Genomic DNA, 16,928 nt, shown 5'->3' with positions numbered 1-16,928 from the left:
GTAATGCCCCTAGTATTAAGCCCCTGGTAGTGCCCCCAGTAGTAAGCCCTCTGTAGTGCCCTCAGTAGTAAGCCCCCTGTAATGCCCCCAGTAGTAAGCCCCCTGTAATGCCCCCAGTATTAAGCCCCCTGTAGTGCCCCCAGTATTGTGCCCCCTGTAATGCCCCCAGTATTAAGCCCCCTGTAGTGCCCCCAGTATTGTGCCCCCTGTAATGTCCCCAGTATTAAGCCCCCTGTAGTGCCCCCAGTAATAAGCCCCCTGTAGTGCCCCCAGTATTGTGCCCCTTGTAGTGCCCCCCCCGCGTGTACACACACACATATACAAAAATTTTAAAAAACTTACCTTCGACCCCGCTCCAGTGCCTACTGCCGTCAGTCCTCGGCGCCCGCTCCTCGGAACTATGGGAGTGATGTCATGACGTCACTCCCATAGTGCACTGCGGGACCCGGAGCTCAGTAGTGAGCTCCGGCTGCCGCTGATGCCGGGGGGGAGGGAGGGAGGGAGAGAAGGAGCGGGTGTCCGCTGGTAACGCACTCAGCAGGCGCCCGGCAAATGGAGGGTGCAGGGGGTGCGACCACTCCCCCTGCATCCTCCATAGTTACACCACTGGAGGTGGAGCGCCGATCAGCTGCGCTCCTTCTCCATACAGCTCCTCTTCAGCAGTGGCCGGCCTGGATGACAATTGAGCCAGGTGCCCCCTTCAGTTCCGCCACTGTGTCCCTGTATTGGTATATGTAGAGAGAGTCACAAAATATGTAGATAAGATAGTTCTTAAATTAACAAGCACCTTGTTAAGATATAGAAGGGTCTTCAGTAAGGTTATTTAAATAAAAATAAATTCTGCAAATAATTATTCCAAACAAGTATAGAATTGGGGCCCTATTTATCAAAATCCACAATCTAATTGGGTTTATCCAGTGATGATAACGATTATTATCGCATTGTGATAATCAAAGTTATTACACAGATGTATCAACATCTGCAGCCCGGGACATAGCTTACGATAAAGCTATGTCACGGCGAATCCTCACTGCAGACTTCTCACTGTATTTTCGTAAAAGAATATGGTAAGATGGTACTCCCCCCCACCCCAACTACTCCCTCACTCCCACTACTCCCTCACCCCGCACCGCTAGCACTTACCTGCCCAGTGAACGGTGAGCTCTCCCTACCGGTCAGCTGGTCCCCGGGCTCCTCCTGAGATGCCGGTATACAGCACAGCTGATCGGGGTCACAGTGCAGTGCAGTGCAGGAGCCCGGAGATCAGCTGATTGGAGGAGAGAGCTCACCAATCACTGGAATCGTGAAAGCAGGTAAGATTTGGCCATCATAATTTAAGAGGGAAGTCCAGGAACAGATCATTTTGTCCCTCCTGGAATGGGTCATGTTGGGAGGTATGACAATAGTATTAAAGCCAAACACTCCAACAAATGTCCCCTTGGTTTCATGACTAATATACAGTCAGGTGCATAAATATTGGGACATTGACAGAATTTTCATATTTTGGCCTCTATTCACCACCACAATGGCTTTGAAATGAAACAAACAAGATGTGCTTTAACTGCAGACTTTCAGATTTAATTTGAGGGTAATTACATCCAAATCAGGTGAACGGTGTAGGAATTACAACGGTTTCTATATGTGCCTCCCATTTTTTAAGGGGCAAAAAGTAATGGGACAAACTAAACAATCCTAAATCTAACTTTCACTTTTTAATACTTTGTTGCAAATCCTTTGCAGGAAATTACAGTCTGAAGTCTGGAACGCATAGACATCACCAGACGCTGGGTTTCATCCCTGGTGATGCTCTGCCAGGCCTCTACTGCAAATGTCTTCAGTTCCTGCTTGTTCTTGGGGTATTTTCCCTTCAGTTTTGTCTTCATCAAGTGAAATGCATGCTCAAATCGGATTCAGGTCAGGGGATTGACTTGGCCATTGCATAACATTCCACTTTTTAGCCTTAAACAACTCTTTGGTTGCTTTTGCAGTATGCTTCAGGTCATTGTCCATCTGCACTGTGAAGCGCAGTCCAATGAGTTCTGAAGCATTTGACTGAATATGAGCATATAATATTGCCCGAAAGACTTCAGAATTAATTCTGCTGCTTTTGTCAGCAGTCACATCATCAATATATACAAGGGAACCAGTTCCATTGGCAGCCACACATGCCCACGCCATGACACTACCACCACCATGCTTCACTGATGAGGTGGTATGTTTTGGATCATGAGCAGTTCCTTTCCTTCTCCATACTCTTCTCTTCCCATCACTCTGATACAAGTTGATCTTTGTCTCATCTGTCCATAGGATGTTGTTCCAGAACTGTAATGGCTTTTTTAGATGTTGTTTGGCAAACTCTAATCTGGTCTTCCTGTTTTTGTGGTTCACCAATGGTTTACATCTTGTGGAGAAACCCTCTATATTCACTCTTGTGAAGTCTTCTTTTGATTGTTGACGTTGAAACATATACACCTACCTCCTGGAGAGTGTTCTTGATTTGGCCAACTGTTGTGAAGGGGTTTTTATTCACCAGGGAAATAATTCTTCTGTCATCCACCACAGTTGTTTTCCGTGGTCTTCCGGGTCTTTTGGTGTTGCTGAGCTCTCCGATGCGTTCTTTCTTTTTAAGAATGTTCCAAACAGTTGATTTGGTCACACCTAATGTTTTTGCTATCTCTCTGATGGGTTTGTTTTGATTTTTCAGCCTAATGATGGCTTGCTTCACTTATAGTGACAGCTCTTTGGATCTCATATTGAGAGTCGACAGCAATTGATTCCAATAGCAAATGTCACACCTAGAATCAACTCCAGACCTTTTACCTGCTTAATTGATAATGAAATAACGAGGGAATAGCCCACACCTGTAAATATAATAGCTTTTGAGTTGATAGTCCCATTACTTTTGGCCCTTTAAAAAGTGGGAGGCACATATAGAAACCGTTGTAATTCCTACACCGTTCACCTGATTTGGATGTAATTACCCTCAAATTAAATCTGAAAGTCTGCAGTTAAAGCACATCTTGTTTGTTTCATTTCAAAGCCATTGTGGTGGTAAATAGAGGCCAAAATATGAAAATTCTGTCAATGTCCCAATATTTATGCACCTGACTGTATAAGGTTAAGCCAAGTGGCAGGAGAGTAGGTGTGCACCTTAGAGTATGTTATAAAGAGCATTCATATGCACTGGTGCAAAATGTATGTATTGTAATTTATTAATAGTTATTCAAATCATGGCATTTTGCTGTTGTTCCTATATTATAACCCAATTAATTAGGGTTACCACCTTTTCAGTTTCTGATTTCCAAACAGGGGACGTGGCCAGGGGGAGTCCTAAACCGCAGTAGGGTTATAACCATTTTAATTGCCAGATTTCTATCTATTTTCTCACCAGGCTTATAAAGTCAGAAAAATTTATTTATGGCATAATATTCATGAATATACCTCCCATTTATCCATAAATCATATCCATGTTTCTGTAAAATACACCTCACCATGTGCTTGGCATTACACTCCAAATAAGCAAACAAGAGCACAAAATAATTATTTTGTTTTCTGGCCCGACAGCAGTTATAGGAAACAAGTCCCTTTTATGCCATTAGACCACTCTATATGCTGGTTCCACCAACCTCTGCCCACCTGAGTGTAATCACTGACACTCCATGACTGCAGTCATGCTGTGGCTAGGATGGTTCCACTCTGTGGAATGTCCTCCCCCACACAACAAGACTTATATTCAGTGGCGTAACTTCATCCCAGGTGCCCGGAGGCAAGATAAATGTTGGTGCCCCCCCCAAACTAAAATGTACCACCCCCCAGCCCCAGCTGCCGCTGCCCCCCTTATGCAGTTCCTTTTATATAATGCCCCCAGTAGTGGTCCCCCTAAGCAGTGCCCGCCTATGTAGTGCTCCCCAGTAATGGTCCCCCTATGCAGTACCTCCAATAGTGAGCCCCCGGTAGTTGCCCCCAGTAGTGAGCCCCCTGTAGTTGCCCCCAGTAGAGAGCCCCCTGTAGTTGCCCCCAGTAGTGAGGCCCCCTGTAGTTGCCCCCAGTAGTGAGGCCCACTGTAGTTGCCCCCAGTAGTGAGGCACCTGTAGTTGCCCCCAGTAGTGAGGCTTCTGTAGTTGCCCCCAGTAGTGAGGCCCCTGTAGTTGCCCCCAGTAGTGAGGCCCCTGTAGTTGCCCCCAGTAGTGAGCACCCTGTAGTTGCCCCCAGTAGTGAGCCCCAGTAGTTGCCCCCAGTAGTAGGCCCCTGTAGTTACTCCCAGTAGTGAGGACCCAGTAGTTACCCCCAGTAGTGAGGACCCTGTAGTTGCCCCCAGTAGTGATGGCCCCCACCACGCGCGCACACACACACACAAAAAAAAACAAAAACACTTACCTTTATCCCCACTCCAGTGCTGCTGCCGTCCATCCCCGGCGTCCGCTCCTCGGCACTTAGTTGAGTGACGTCATTACGTCACTCCCATAGTGCACTGTGGGACCCGGAAGACGGAGCTCACTCCTGAGCTCCATCCCCGGTGTCCGCTCCTCGGCACTATGGGAGTGACGTTATGACGTCACTCCCATAGTACACTGCGGGACCCGGAAGACGGAGGGAGCTCCGTCCTCCGGCTGGTGCCGGGGGTTTGAATAGGAGCCGGGCGCCTGCTGGTAACACTCAGCGGGCGCCCGGCAAATGGAGGGTGCAGGGGGTGCGACCGCACCCTTTGCACCCTCCGTAGTTACACCAATGGAGGTGGAGCGCCGATCAGCGGCGCTCCTTCTCCATGCAGCTCCCTGGGACAATGGAGCCAGGTGCCCCCTTCAGGGCTGACACCCAGCGGCAAATGACTCCATTGTCTCCGGGAGTTCTGCCACTGCTTATATTCCATACTCCGAACCTTAAAGCATCCTTGTAAACTCACCTCTTCAGACAACTTATCAAATTCCCCAAAAAACCACATAGCACCCGTTGACTATTGTAGCCAATTACCTCCCTTCTATGCAGTTTAAACATATGTGTTATTTTTCTACACTCACCCAACTCTCTATGGTATATTTACTAAAGTGCAAGTTTATTGAAGAGGAGTTGTTGCCCATAGCAACCAATCAGATTCTACTTAACATTTATCTAGCACCGTCTAGAAGATAATAACTAGAATCTGATTGGTTGCTATGGGCAACATCTCCACTTCTAAAAACCCGCACTTTAGTAAATATACCCCTCTGACCCCAGGGCAACATGGCTGTCCTCCAAGAACCTTTTACCTTTGCAATCTGGCTGGATATATTTGAATCAAATTCCTATTTCCCTATATTGTAAAATTGTGAGCAGGGCCCTTTTACCTATGCTATTACAAGGGGGAGATGTATCAAGATATGGAAAGAGATACAGTGGAGAAGTTGTTAAATACAACCAATCAACTTCTAATGCTGGGTACACACTGGTCGACATATCAGCTGTTCAATTGAACAACCGATATATCATGGGTGCGTTTGCAGGTGTGTACCAGCGATATGTCTGTGAACAACGTCGTTCACAGAAATATCGCATCGGCAGTGCAGCACATATCAGCACATCATGTCAGCTGACTGTCCATAAACTTGCTGCAGAGGTCACCTGTGACTGACATCACAACTGGGCGGGCACATGTAAATGCCTATCCAGTTGTGACATCAGACACCACACATCGAGCGGACGATTGATAAGTGTGTATGCCTTTACCAATTGTCAGATAGGATGGCGGATCGGCCAGACAGTCAATCCGTCGTCCTAGTTTGTACCCAGCTTAACTGCCGGTTATCTAGTTCAACAGTCTTTGAATTGACAGTTAAAAGCTGATTGGATGCTTTCGGTACCTACTCTTTCCAAGCCTTGATACATTTCCCCCAAATGTTGTTTTATTACTTTTTTGTTGCCAAATGTAAAGCACAATGGAATATCCTGGTGCTATATAAATACTTGTTAAGAAATTAAAGCAAATATAGTTAAGGCAATTGTTTTATATAATATAACTATGTTCAGTAGAGATGATGGGAGTTGAAGTGCACTGTACATACATGTAAGCTGAATTCTTTGAAACAAAAACTAATATAGTCAGAGTTGGTAATTAATGACTCAGTTTCTCCTTCTTTTTAAAATAAATACAAGTTAGAAAATGTAGCAAAAATGATGCATGTTTTCATTTTAGAATGTGGCAAATACCTTATGATTAAACATTTCTTTTCCTCTCCTCAGGTCTGGTTCAAGAATCGGAGAGCCAAGTGGAGGAAACGAGAAAGAAATCAGCAGGCTGAACTCTGCAAAAATAGCTTTGGAGCCCAGTTTAATGGACTTATGCAACCCTACGATGATATGTATTCAGGATACTCCTATAACAACTGGGCCACCAAAGGCCTCGCGACTAGTCCCCTTTCTGCCAAGAGCTTTCCATTTTTTAACTCCATGAATGTAAGTCCCCTATCATCCCAGCCAATGTTCTCACCACCCAACTCAATTGCCTCCATGACCATGCCTTCATCTATGGTACCTTCAGCAGTGACTGGAGTTCCAGGCTCCAGCCTGAATAATTTGGGAAACATCAACAACCTTAATAGTCCCAGTCTCAATTCTGCTGTTTCAGCCAGTGCCTGCCCCTATGCAACAACCGCCAGTCCCTACATGTACAGGGACACTTGCAACTCAAGCCTGGCAAGTTTGAGGCTGAAAGCTAAGCAACATGCCAACTTCACGTACCCAGCAGTACAGACTCCGGCTTCCAATCTAAGCCCATGTCAGTATGCTGTGGACCGGCCAGTATGAAGGACCACATGCCAAAGACTTCATGGTAGCCATAACAGAAGACCTAATTGCCCTGCAGCGGATGCCTTTCTAGAAAGAATAAAAAATAAATGGGCATGAAATTTTCTCTGAGAAATCATTTCCATTTTTAAACTGACAAATGAGACTGCAGACCTTATTTTGTTTTGGGTTCAAGAGGACATTCTTTATGAATAGCTCAGCGGGAAGGCAGTGTTTCCAATCCAAAGAAAGACTGAATTCCATGGTTGCAAGTTCCCTTGCTTTCATAAGGCAAGCTGCTGTATTGTTGTGCAGTTTTTATTGAACAGGAAGTTGTCAAACTCCCGGTCTTTGTACAGAGTACTAAAACTAGAGACATAAACTGTATGTATAGGTTAATTCAATGCAAAAAAACCCCCAAAATCAACAAGCCTACTTATTTATCACAAGGACGATCCCAATATACAGTAACCAAAACAACAGCGCAGTGAATTATGCTGCAAATAATTGCTTAACCATTGCAATTGTTCAACAGGGAGTAACAGATGTAATCTAAGGAAATAGGATGTATATATATTATATAAAGTATAAAATGAACCTTTTTTTCTTGTTTTGTATGTGAAATAATCTATAAAATAGAATTTAAACATAAGACAGTGCATATCCCAGGTGGTGCAACCTACAATGCCGCAGACCGTACTTGTTGCTTCAAGCCTGCCTGGGATTACCTTGGAATTGTAACTTTAACAATGGTCATTTATTTTTCAAGTTTAAGTGGCCCCTCCCCTTTTTTCTCTCTCCCAATTCCATTTGAAAGACAAAAAAAATAAAATAAACGTTGGAACAATGGATTTTTGGATGTCCTTGTCCTTTTATTGAAGTTGTTGTTTGTTTTTACGTTTGGTAGATTAATTTATACTTGTACATGTGTTTATATATAAGCATAATAAGGACTATTTTGTTAATAATACACGAATAGCAATAGCTGATTAATAATGCATGTTTTAGTAATGTCACTGGTTATAATTGAAATATAATTTATAAATTATAAAACAAAATATATAATTTATAAGTTAAATGCAGTGACTATAACTATGTAAGTTACAGTGTCGACCCATATAAGTAAAATATAATACTAATGATGAATGATAGCACTATTGACATCACCCTTTATAGATAACTGCCACGTCTTTTCTCCCGACCTCCCCTGGATGCAGGTAATCTCGGAGGGGGGGTCACTTTGTTTTAGGTTTAAGGTGGCAGTTAGTGGTAATGATGCAAATAAATAGGCCAAATATAAACTGCTTGTGCTGGTCAAACAGTGGCCAATTTGTTACTTGACTCAATCTACAGGATTAATTTCTATTTTGGCTGTTCACAAGGTGGGCCAAACTGGAGAGATTTGGACCTTCACATTTCTGTCTCCTGATTGGCATGGGCACTGTTAGTGTGGTTGCAAAATGGCCACACAGCATTGGGTATGATATGTTGACAGTCATAATGTTAAGATGAGAATGTAGACGATGAGAATGTCGACATGTTAGAATGTCGACATATCGTCCCTGGTGGCCCAGCGGTGATTTACCTGCTCCCAATGACTGCAGCTGCTCCAGCAATGTCTTGAGTCGCAGCCTTCATGTGACTGGGATTTCCAGTTCAGACCTCCGATCATCTAGTGATTAGATCAGTATCTCTCCCCTAACCCTAATCCCCAACCCTCCCTCTAGTGCCTAACCCTAATTTCCCCTCCCACAGCCTAACCCTAATGCTCCTCCTTACAACCTAACCCTAACCTCCTCCCGCATCCTAACCCTAATTCCCACCCCCCACAACCTAACTTTAATGCTCCCGCCTACAACCTAACCTTCTCCTGCAGCCTAACCCTTTTCCCCACCTACCACAGCCTAACTCTAATGCTCCCACCTACAACTAAACCCTGACTTCCTCCCACAGACTAATCCTAATTTCCACCCCATAGCCTAACCCTAACCTACTCCCACAGCTTGACCCTAACCTCCTCCCACAGCCTAACCCTAAAGCTCCTGCCCGAAACCTTACCCTAATATTGACATTCCAAGAATGTCGACACTTTGCCTGTCAACAATGTTTGCATCATAATGGGTAACATTGTGGTATAGAGATTATGAATGTCGATATTGTCGACCTTTTGACTACATCCCGCCACACACAGGCAAACACAGGGCATCTGCCCTATTTTAGTTATAAGGGAGCTCATTGGGACTCTACAGAGAATTAGCTGGTCATCTCTATTGTACTATAATATGTAAAGTGACATATGGCTTCAAATGTGATTACTTCTTCTAGTTCTCTAGTAAAATATCATTAATTAAGGCTGACACGCTCTTTACTTGATTTTTTTGGTGTTTCCCCATAAATAAAAAGTTTGAAAAAATCTGATGAAAATCAATCAGGCATGTTCTTACATGTGTATTTGTGTAATAGACCCCCAGTAATCCTCTAGTTTACCGTAAGCACCAATCAATTTGCCCACACAGATGAGAGCCTGTCCTTGGCAGTTAGGTCAGCCCATGTGCCCAGCAAACATGTAGCAGTCATCTTGACTGTGCAAAAAATGTTGTATGTGACTGTTTCTTTTGATTCACTTTCTTCTCCAGGCAAGTTATTGGGTCATTGCTAATCTAACTTTTATAATGTCCCTTAAAATAGGGGTTATCTACATGTTCCAAACTTACTGCAGAGAGTGTAACCTATTATGAAGCATCTTTCACATTGACCTCATCTTCATAGTAATAATTTGTTTAAATTAATACCATCACACTGATATGATTTACAGAATTGTGATTTTGTTTTTGCAATCTTCTTGGGTCCTTTTACCTTTGCCGTCAAATTACAAGCTTTTAGTAATGATTTTTTTAACATGCATGTAAATGGGTATGAGTGGATTCCATTGGTTCCAATAAACCCATAACCAGTAGCATTTGCGATTGCAGTTAGGAGAGCATGTGTTTGTGGTTTGTCCTACATTACTTGTCTAATTAAACTGCGTTGTCCCCTCCCTCCACCCCAATTGCTCATTAAACACCACCACATGTCAAACACGATTTTGGTATCAATGGAATTTAACACAAAGCCAGTAGGTAAGAACACTTATGGCTTAAATTTTTTTACCTTATTATTAATGTTTATATTAACATTTATTTATATTATATGTTATTTAATTATTATGCTAACATACTATGTAGAGCTTTTCTGTTGACACAGTTATAAAATAAAAGTGGGTATTAACTGACAGAACGGTAAGAGCTCCAGCTTACAATCAGTGCTGCAGAGAATCCCTAGGGTTAACTTTTTTGTAGGGCTTTAAAGCAATGTAAAAATAATAACATTTAAATGCATGGAATCCACAGCTCAGAAGTAGATATGTTAGAAACATATGCTTTCTTTTTTTTTTATCCAGAAGGTAAGTTAAAATTAATAGCCAAACAATACAATCATTTTATTAACAACTGGAAAATATAAATGAAAATAAAACTTGGAATGTTCCCTTTAATTATGTTACCATACTATTAACAATATTGAAAATAAAAAAATCTAAAAAAATAAAATATCAAAACATATACAGGACCTAATGGCATTAGACACTATGAAATATAAGTGATCAACTTTATAATACAACCACGGTGTGCTTGGTATTTGACTTCCTATATAATCCATTTATAGTAAATTGCTCTCCTCCACTAGTCAAAATATTCCCAATGGTTGCCAACATAAGACATTCGCTAGATGGATGTCTGCCTCTTAATCCTGCATGCAGTAAAAGTTTCCAGGGATTTGGGAAGAACTAAATGGCACATGCCTTAACAGGCAAAGACTAATACTGCCTATTTTAAGTAATCCACAACTGTGTTGTTCATGAATACCTTTGGCATCAGAGTGTCTATAGCATGTTTTCCTATAAACCTTTTACATTCCTTAAACATTCGGTAAGGTTTTAGAAAGGTGGTTGCACGTGACTCACATAATTATTATATTTTTAATCTGTTAAATTCCTCATGAAACAGGTAATATACAATATCTTAATCATGCCAAGATTTCTATATATACACAAGTACTTGGCAGGATGATTTAGAAATCAATCGATTTATGATCGTAGCATAAATAGACAGCTGAAAATCTCTAATTCTATAAGAGAAGTGTAAAATTACTGTCAATCAGATTCATTATGAGCAAGTAACTTATGACACAAATGTTGAAGTCAAAGTTCTTTATAAGTTCTCTATTATATCTCAAACAAAAAGAAAAACCCTTAAGATTGCTTTGATCCTTTTGTCTGCACAAGTTTGCTGTGGACCAGATCAGAATGCAGGTCAGATCGAAACTCCTGAAAATAGCGCATGTATGATTTACTGCATTGTGTTCTGGTCACATTTTACTAATGCGCGCAAGGCTCCCTTATTTTTTAACATGAGAATCCAGAGTGCCCATCATACCAGAACTTGTTACTCTGCATTTCACATCCCAAATAAACTAAATCAAGCATATGGATCTATTCTAACTTGAGGACTACCGTAAAATAACGTATTGTAAAGTAAAGACATATGGTGGAGGTATTATTTATTTATTAACAGTATCTTATATAGCGCAGCATATTCCGTTGCGCTTTACAATTGGAAGCTTTAATAGAACAAAACTGGGTAATAATAGACAGATATATAGGTAGGAAGGTCCTGCTTGCAAGCTTACAATCTAAAGGGAAATAATGGACTGCCATGGGAAAATAGGGACACACGAAAGTACAACCTATGGCCATAGCAAGTGGATGCAGGATTTGGGGCAGCTGATCTTCAAGATTGCATTCTATAGATGGTATTTTTAATGTGTCTTGTTACAAAAATGTAAATAACAAACATACGGTCTGCGGGTGTGGTACAGGTTGAGTCTCCCATATCTAAAATGTTTGGGATCAGAGGTATTTTGGATATCGGAATATTCTGTTTTTTTGGAAAATTTGCATAACATAATGAGATATCTAGGAATGGGACCCAAATCTAAACAGAGAATGTATTTATGTTTCATATACACCTTATACACACAGCCTGCAGGTAATTTTATACAATATTTTTAATAAGTTTGTGCGTTAGTCAAAGTTTGTGTACAATGAACCTTTAAAAAGCAAAGGTTTCACTATCTCAGTCATGCTAAAAATATTCTGCATTTCGTAATATTCCTTATTTCGGAATATTTGGATATGGGAGACTCAACCTGTATAAAAAGTCATCATTCAGGATGTCAAAGCTAAAATATCAACAAGGTCTGAATGTTGAGATTCTGAATGTTGACATGTTAAATGTCGAAATGTTTAATCTATACTAATACTAATATAATAAGAACGTTGTGTCGGTCTGTTTGTTCCAAGTTGGTGTAAAAACTACTGAACAGATTTTCATGAAAACTGCATCATTGTGTAGTGGAAACTCCTAGAAATAACCTGCACTTTGTTTCATCTCGATCCGTCGAGTTAAAGCTGAGCAATAACAACAACAACATTTATTAACATAATCAATACAAGAGATAGGTGTGGCACCATGTGTGTAGCCGGTAAGGAGTGGGGGGGAGAGATGCTTTGGGCCTGTGTTCTGGTGAATAGGATAGGCTACATAGCAGTCTGTGCACAGAGCACACAGTGACATTGGTGTGAGTGGTTAATGAATAGGATAGGCTACATATCAGTCTGTGCACAGGGCACACAGTGACATTGGTGTGAGTGGTGTGTGAATAGAATAGGCTACATAGCAGTCTGTGTACAGGGCACACAGTGACATGGGTGTGAGTGGTGGGTGAATAGGATAGGCTACATATCAGTCTGTGCACAGGGCACACAGTGACATGGGTGTGAGTGGTTAATGAATAGGATAGGCTACATATCAGTCTGTGCACAGGGCACACAGTGACATTGGTGTGAGTGGTGTGTGAATAGAATAGGCTACATAGCAGTCTGTGTACAGGGCACACAGTGACATGGGTGTGAGTGGTGGGTGAATAGGATAGGCTACATATCAGTCTGTGCACAGGGCACACAGTGACATGGGTGTGAGTGGTTAATGAATAGGATAGGCTACATATCAGTCTGTGCACAGGGCACACAGTGACATTGGTGTGAGTGGTGTGTGAATAGAATAGGCTACATAGCAGTCTGTGTACAGGGCACACAGTGACATGGGTGTGAGTGGTGGGTGAATAGGATAGGCTACATATCAGTCTGTGCACAGGGCACACAGTGACATGGGTGTGAGTGGTTAATGAATAGGATAGGCTACATATCAGTCTGTGCACAGGGCACACAGTGACATTGGTGTGAGTGGTGTGTGAATAGAATAGGCTACATAGCAGTCTGTGTACAGGGCACACAGTGACATGGGTGTGAGTGGTGGATGAAACGGATAGGCTACATATCAGTCGGTGCACAGGGCACACAGTGACATTGGTGTGAGTGGTGGGTGAATAGGACAGGCTACATAGTAGTCTGTGCACAGGGCACACAGTGACATTGGTGTGAGTGATGGGTGAATAGGATAGTCTACATAGCAGTCTGTGCACAGGGCACACAGTGACATTGGTGTGAGTGATGGGTGAATAGGATAGGCTACATAGCAGTCTGTGCACAGGGCACACAGTGACATTGGTGTGAGTGGTGGGTGAATAGGATAGGCTACATAGCAGTCTGTGCACAGAGCACACAGTGACATTGGTGTGAGTGGTGGATGAATAGGATAGGCTACATAGCAGTCTGTGCACAGGGCACACAGTGACATTGGTGTGAGTGGTGGGTGAGTAGGATAAGCTGTCAGACAGACAGACATTTTATCTGGCAGCCTGCCAGCCCGCAGATGTCCGCGGCATACACTGTGAGATATCTCACAGCGTATTAGCCCTAACATCTGCGCTCCGCCCCCGGGGGAGGAGACATTTCCCTGTTCCTTCCATGGGAAGAAACACAGGAAATGTCTGTCTGTCGGCCGCAGCTGGGCATACATTGCCCGATGCGGCCGACATTTTAACTCTTAAATATCGCATCAGACAGGCATGCTGGACAATCCGGCGTGCCCGACCGAGTGATTTTTAACCCTCGTTCGCCCGCACACACTACAATTATCGGGGCGATCTGCGGATATCGGGCGGATCGCCCTGAGAATTGTAGCGTGCATGGCCAGCTTAAGTGTCCCAAATCAACATTTCAACCTCTTTCAACTTGGACTCATCTGGAGCATTAGGAAATAACTATTGTGAGTTAAAGATATTCAGTGGAACAAATGGGACATTATGGGCTAGTAATGTCACTTTATCAAGTTTAGCAATGTAAAATAAATCAAGCGTAACATGTTTCTTAAATGGAACCCAGTAATTAGAATACTGGTTCAACATTTGCAAAAAAAAGTCACAATTTTTAAGCACAACTCTAATTTGAAGAGTGACAATAATTAAAAACATGCTCTTTTCTTTCCCACAACAGTTGTGAGAATAGAAAATGGAAAAGGCAGGAAAGAGAAAATACTACAACACTGACATAGAGAACATGAAAACATGAGAATAAAACCTTACAACAAACAATAGATTAGAAATACAGACCCTATATAATGGCCAAAAGCTAAGATATACAAGTAATAAAGCCTACATCTATATAATCCATATGTAAACGCAGGAGGGTTTCCAGTTGTCTGGAAACCCCCCTCCCCAGCCCACACCATGACCACAATAGAAATAGCAATATAATAGAATTTTACTAGTGCTGCTTGTTCTTTTCAGTATCACAAATTAAATAATTAGCACCACCTGTGGATCATTTAGCATGTGTCAGCCAGTAGTTTTATATACACCTGTGCACCAACTAGGAGATCTTGAAAACATGCACTGTTAGGGGTGCACTGCTATAGGCCATCAATAGGGTTAATTATTAATACCGTGCCCATACCGTATCTGAAATAAAAACTTTCAGCTCAGACAGCATGGCCCTACTGCCACATGTAATAGCTTACTGTGATCACTGATCCTGTATATCTGGGATTATGACACACAATATACTATGTATGATGCATATTAAAGCTGGGTAAGTACTAATTACACCCTCTTCATGAACTGGCCACACTCACTCTAACATCAAGCATTTGGAAACCCCCCTCTAGAAATCCTGTGTTTGCCACTGTAATCAATTCGTTCTCACTAAGGGGCCTATTTATCAACACTAAATTAACGGTATTAAGGACATTTTTCCTTAATTAACGTTTTTTAGTATTCATTAACACACTTAACGCAGGAGATATCACTGATATCTCGTGGTTAAGTGGGTCTGCGTTAATTTCCACACACCCCATACTTTAGTATAGGGATGAAGAAATTATGTCATTCATCAAATTCCAAAAATTCTGTATTTTTTGAAATTTGATGGTGCTACTATACACCACTGTCAGATGGCGTAGAGTGTGATATACTTACTTGCTTTCAGTGTGGGCAGGTCCTCCTCCTCGTCTCCCTCCGTCGCTCCCTGGTCCCTGCTACGGCTTCGGCTGCTGTCTGGAAGCTTCTCCCCTCTGTTCTCCGGTGGCACTTGTAAGTGCTTCTTCAATAAACTGTTTATTTACTATAAACAGTTAATTGAAGAAGCACTTACAAGTGCCACCGGTGAACAGACATTTGAAGACTCTTCCCGGCAGAGGCAGCAACATTGCGTCACTGGGGGAATACAGAAAAGTAAAAACAAAAAGTCTGTTCTACAGCCCCCTCTTCCCTACCATCCTGTCCCCTTGACGCAGCCTATGACAACCTGCCGAGTAGACCCGTCCGGGAAGGTGGGGGGCGCGCAGGGGAAGGGGAGCGGAGTCACCCCAGCCCCAGACAGAACAGTGGATGGAGCAGGGGTCCCGCCCCAGCAGCTGCAGCCGGGCAGATCCAGGAGACAGGCTTCAAAAAGCTGTCATCGCAAAAATGACAGCTTTTCGGAATAGATACTTATGGAGAGGAGGAATGATGATTTCCTCCGGTAATTAGGTAGAACTCCATGCGAGTTCTAAACCTAATTATCTCCATCGATTTTTTAGCAATGATGAATAGGCCCCTATATTCCAAACTAATAACAATGTGTTGTAACATAGCAGTGCATAACTTAAAGTAATACGTATCAACCTCTTGCACCTGGAGACGCGGATCAGGGGTGTTGCAACATGTAAGTTAAGCACTGAACTTATCTAAGCTAAATCGTTGCAAGTATCTTACATGCAATTGTTAGGAAGCAAATCTTTTGGGTGTCCATGAGCCTGGTGAACATCTTCGTAGATGAGCTTTATTTTAGGTTGCACAATCAGCCGGGTGCTTGCAGTTAATTTGTTGTTCACATGGGCATCATAAACCACTTATTACACCTCTGCTATTGTGAACAACAGAAGTCAGGGCATACTTAGCTACCTTATTGTTATGTGTTCCTGGAGACTCTGGGAGAGGAACATCCAGGTGTGTGTGTGTGTGTTGGAACTGCAAATTATTGTAGTTTCCCACACGTAATGCTGCAATTTGGGGGTTTATGCTGCAGGGTTTTGATGATGGAGTTTATAGAAACTGTTGTGATTGCACCACCAACCACTCATGGGCTTGATATAGGAGGGTTGTATGTGCTCCTAGGAGTGTAGAAGGTCTCCCTCAAATTTGTGAGTCTCTCTGAAGTTCCATGAGAGTAGGACATTCTGCACCAGACGCACAAGAGCAAAATGTGCGACTCTAGCCTCCTGGGCTCCCACTTACCTGAGACCCTAATTAGGTTACACTGTGCAGGTATCTCTTATACCTAATTTCTTTTGGAAATCCTGAATTATTTCACATAATTCGCTAACAGGTGAAGAGGCTGACTTCTTGTTGCCATGTGGCATATACAAACCAGATGTTCTGTTGTTAAGTCACAAGTCATTAGTGAAGCTTAGTCATGGAAGCTGGTTCAGTAAGTTCCTGTTGTCTTTAGAGAGCATTGAAGAGAGCTGGGAAATGGACAATTAAATTGCAGGGGTTTAATCTTCAAGGGTGGCCTCAACATGTATTTCTGCAAGTTGAACTAGCCAAGAGGGATGCATTAGGTGAGTCCTTTCTATAAACTGCACAAAGATTGACATATTAGTAGAAAACTGTCTAGACCAAAAACATTAATC

At 42.5% G+C, this 16,928-nt stretch overlaps 1 protein-coding gene across 2 annotated transcripts in view; it reads left to right on the top strand.

Moving 5' to 3' along the window:
- PITX3 (paired like homeodomain 3) overlaps positions 1–7,239 on the top strand; it is a 90,995-nt gene extending 83,756 nt beyond the window's left edge. For both annotated transcript variants that reach the window (XM_088473532.1, XM_088473522.1), the window contains exon 4: positions 6,217–7,239. In XM_088473532.1, the coding sequence (XP_088329658.1) occupies positions 6,217–6,780 (564 nt within the window). In that variant the 3' untranslated portion in view covers positions 6,781–7,239. The remainder of the gene's footprint in view (positions 1–6,216) is intronic.
- The last annotated feature ends 9,689 nt before the right edge of the window (positions 7,240–16,928 follow it).

Source organism: Taudactylus pleione, unplaced genomic scaffold (assembly GCF_031769625.1).
Source record: "Taudactylus pleione unplaced genomic scaffold, aTauple2 ptg000016l, whole genome shotgun sequence".
Lineage (NCBI taxonomy): Eukaryota > Metazoa > Chordata > Amphibia > Anura > Myobatrachidae > Taudactylus > Taudactylus pleione.
The sequence above is the reverse complement of the archived record's forward strand: the minus strand, read 5'-3'. Positions and strand labels throughout refer to the sequence as shown.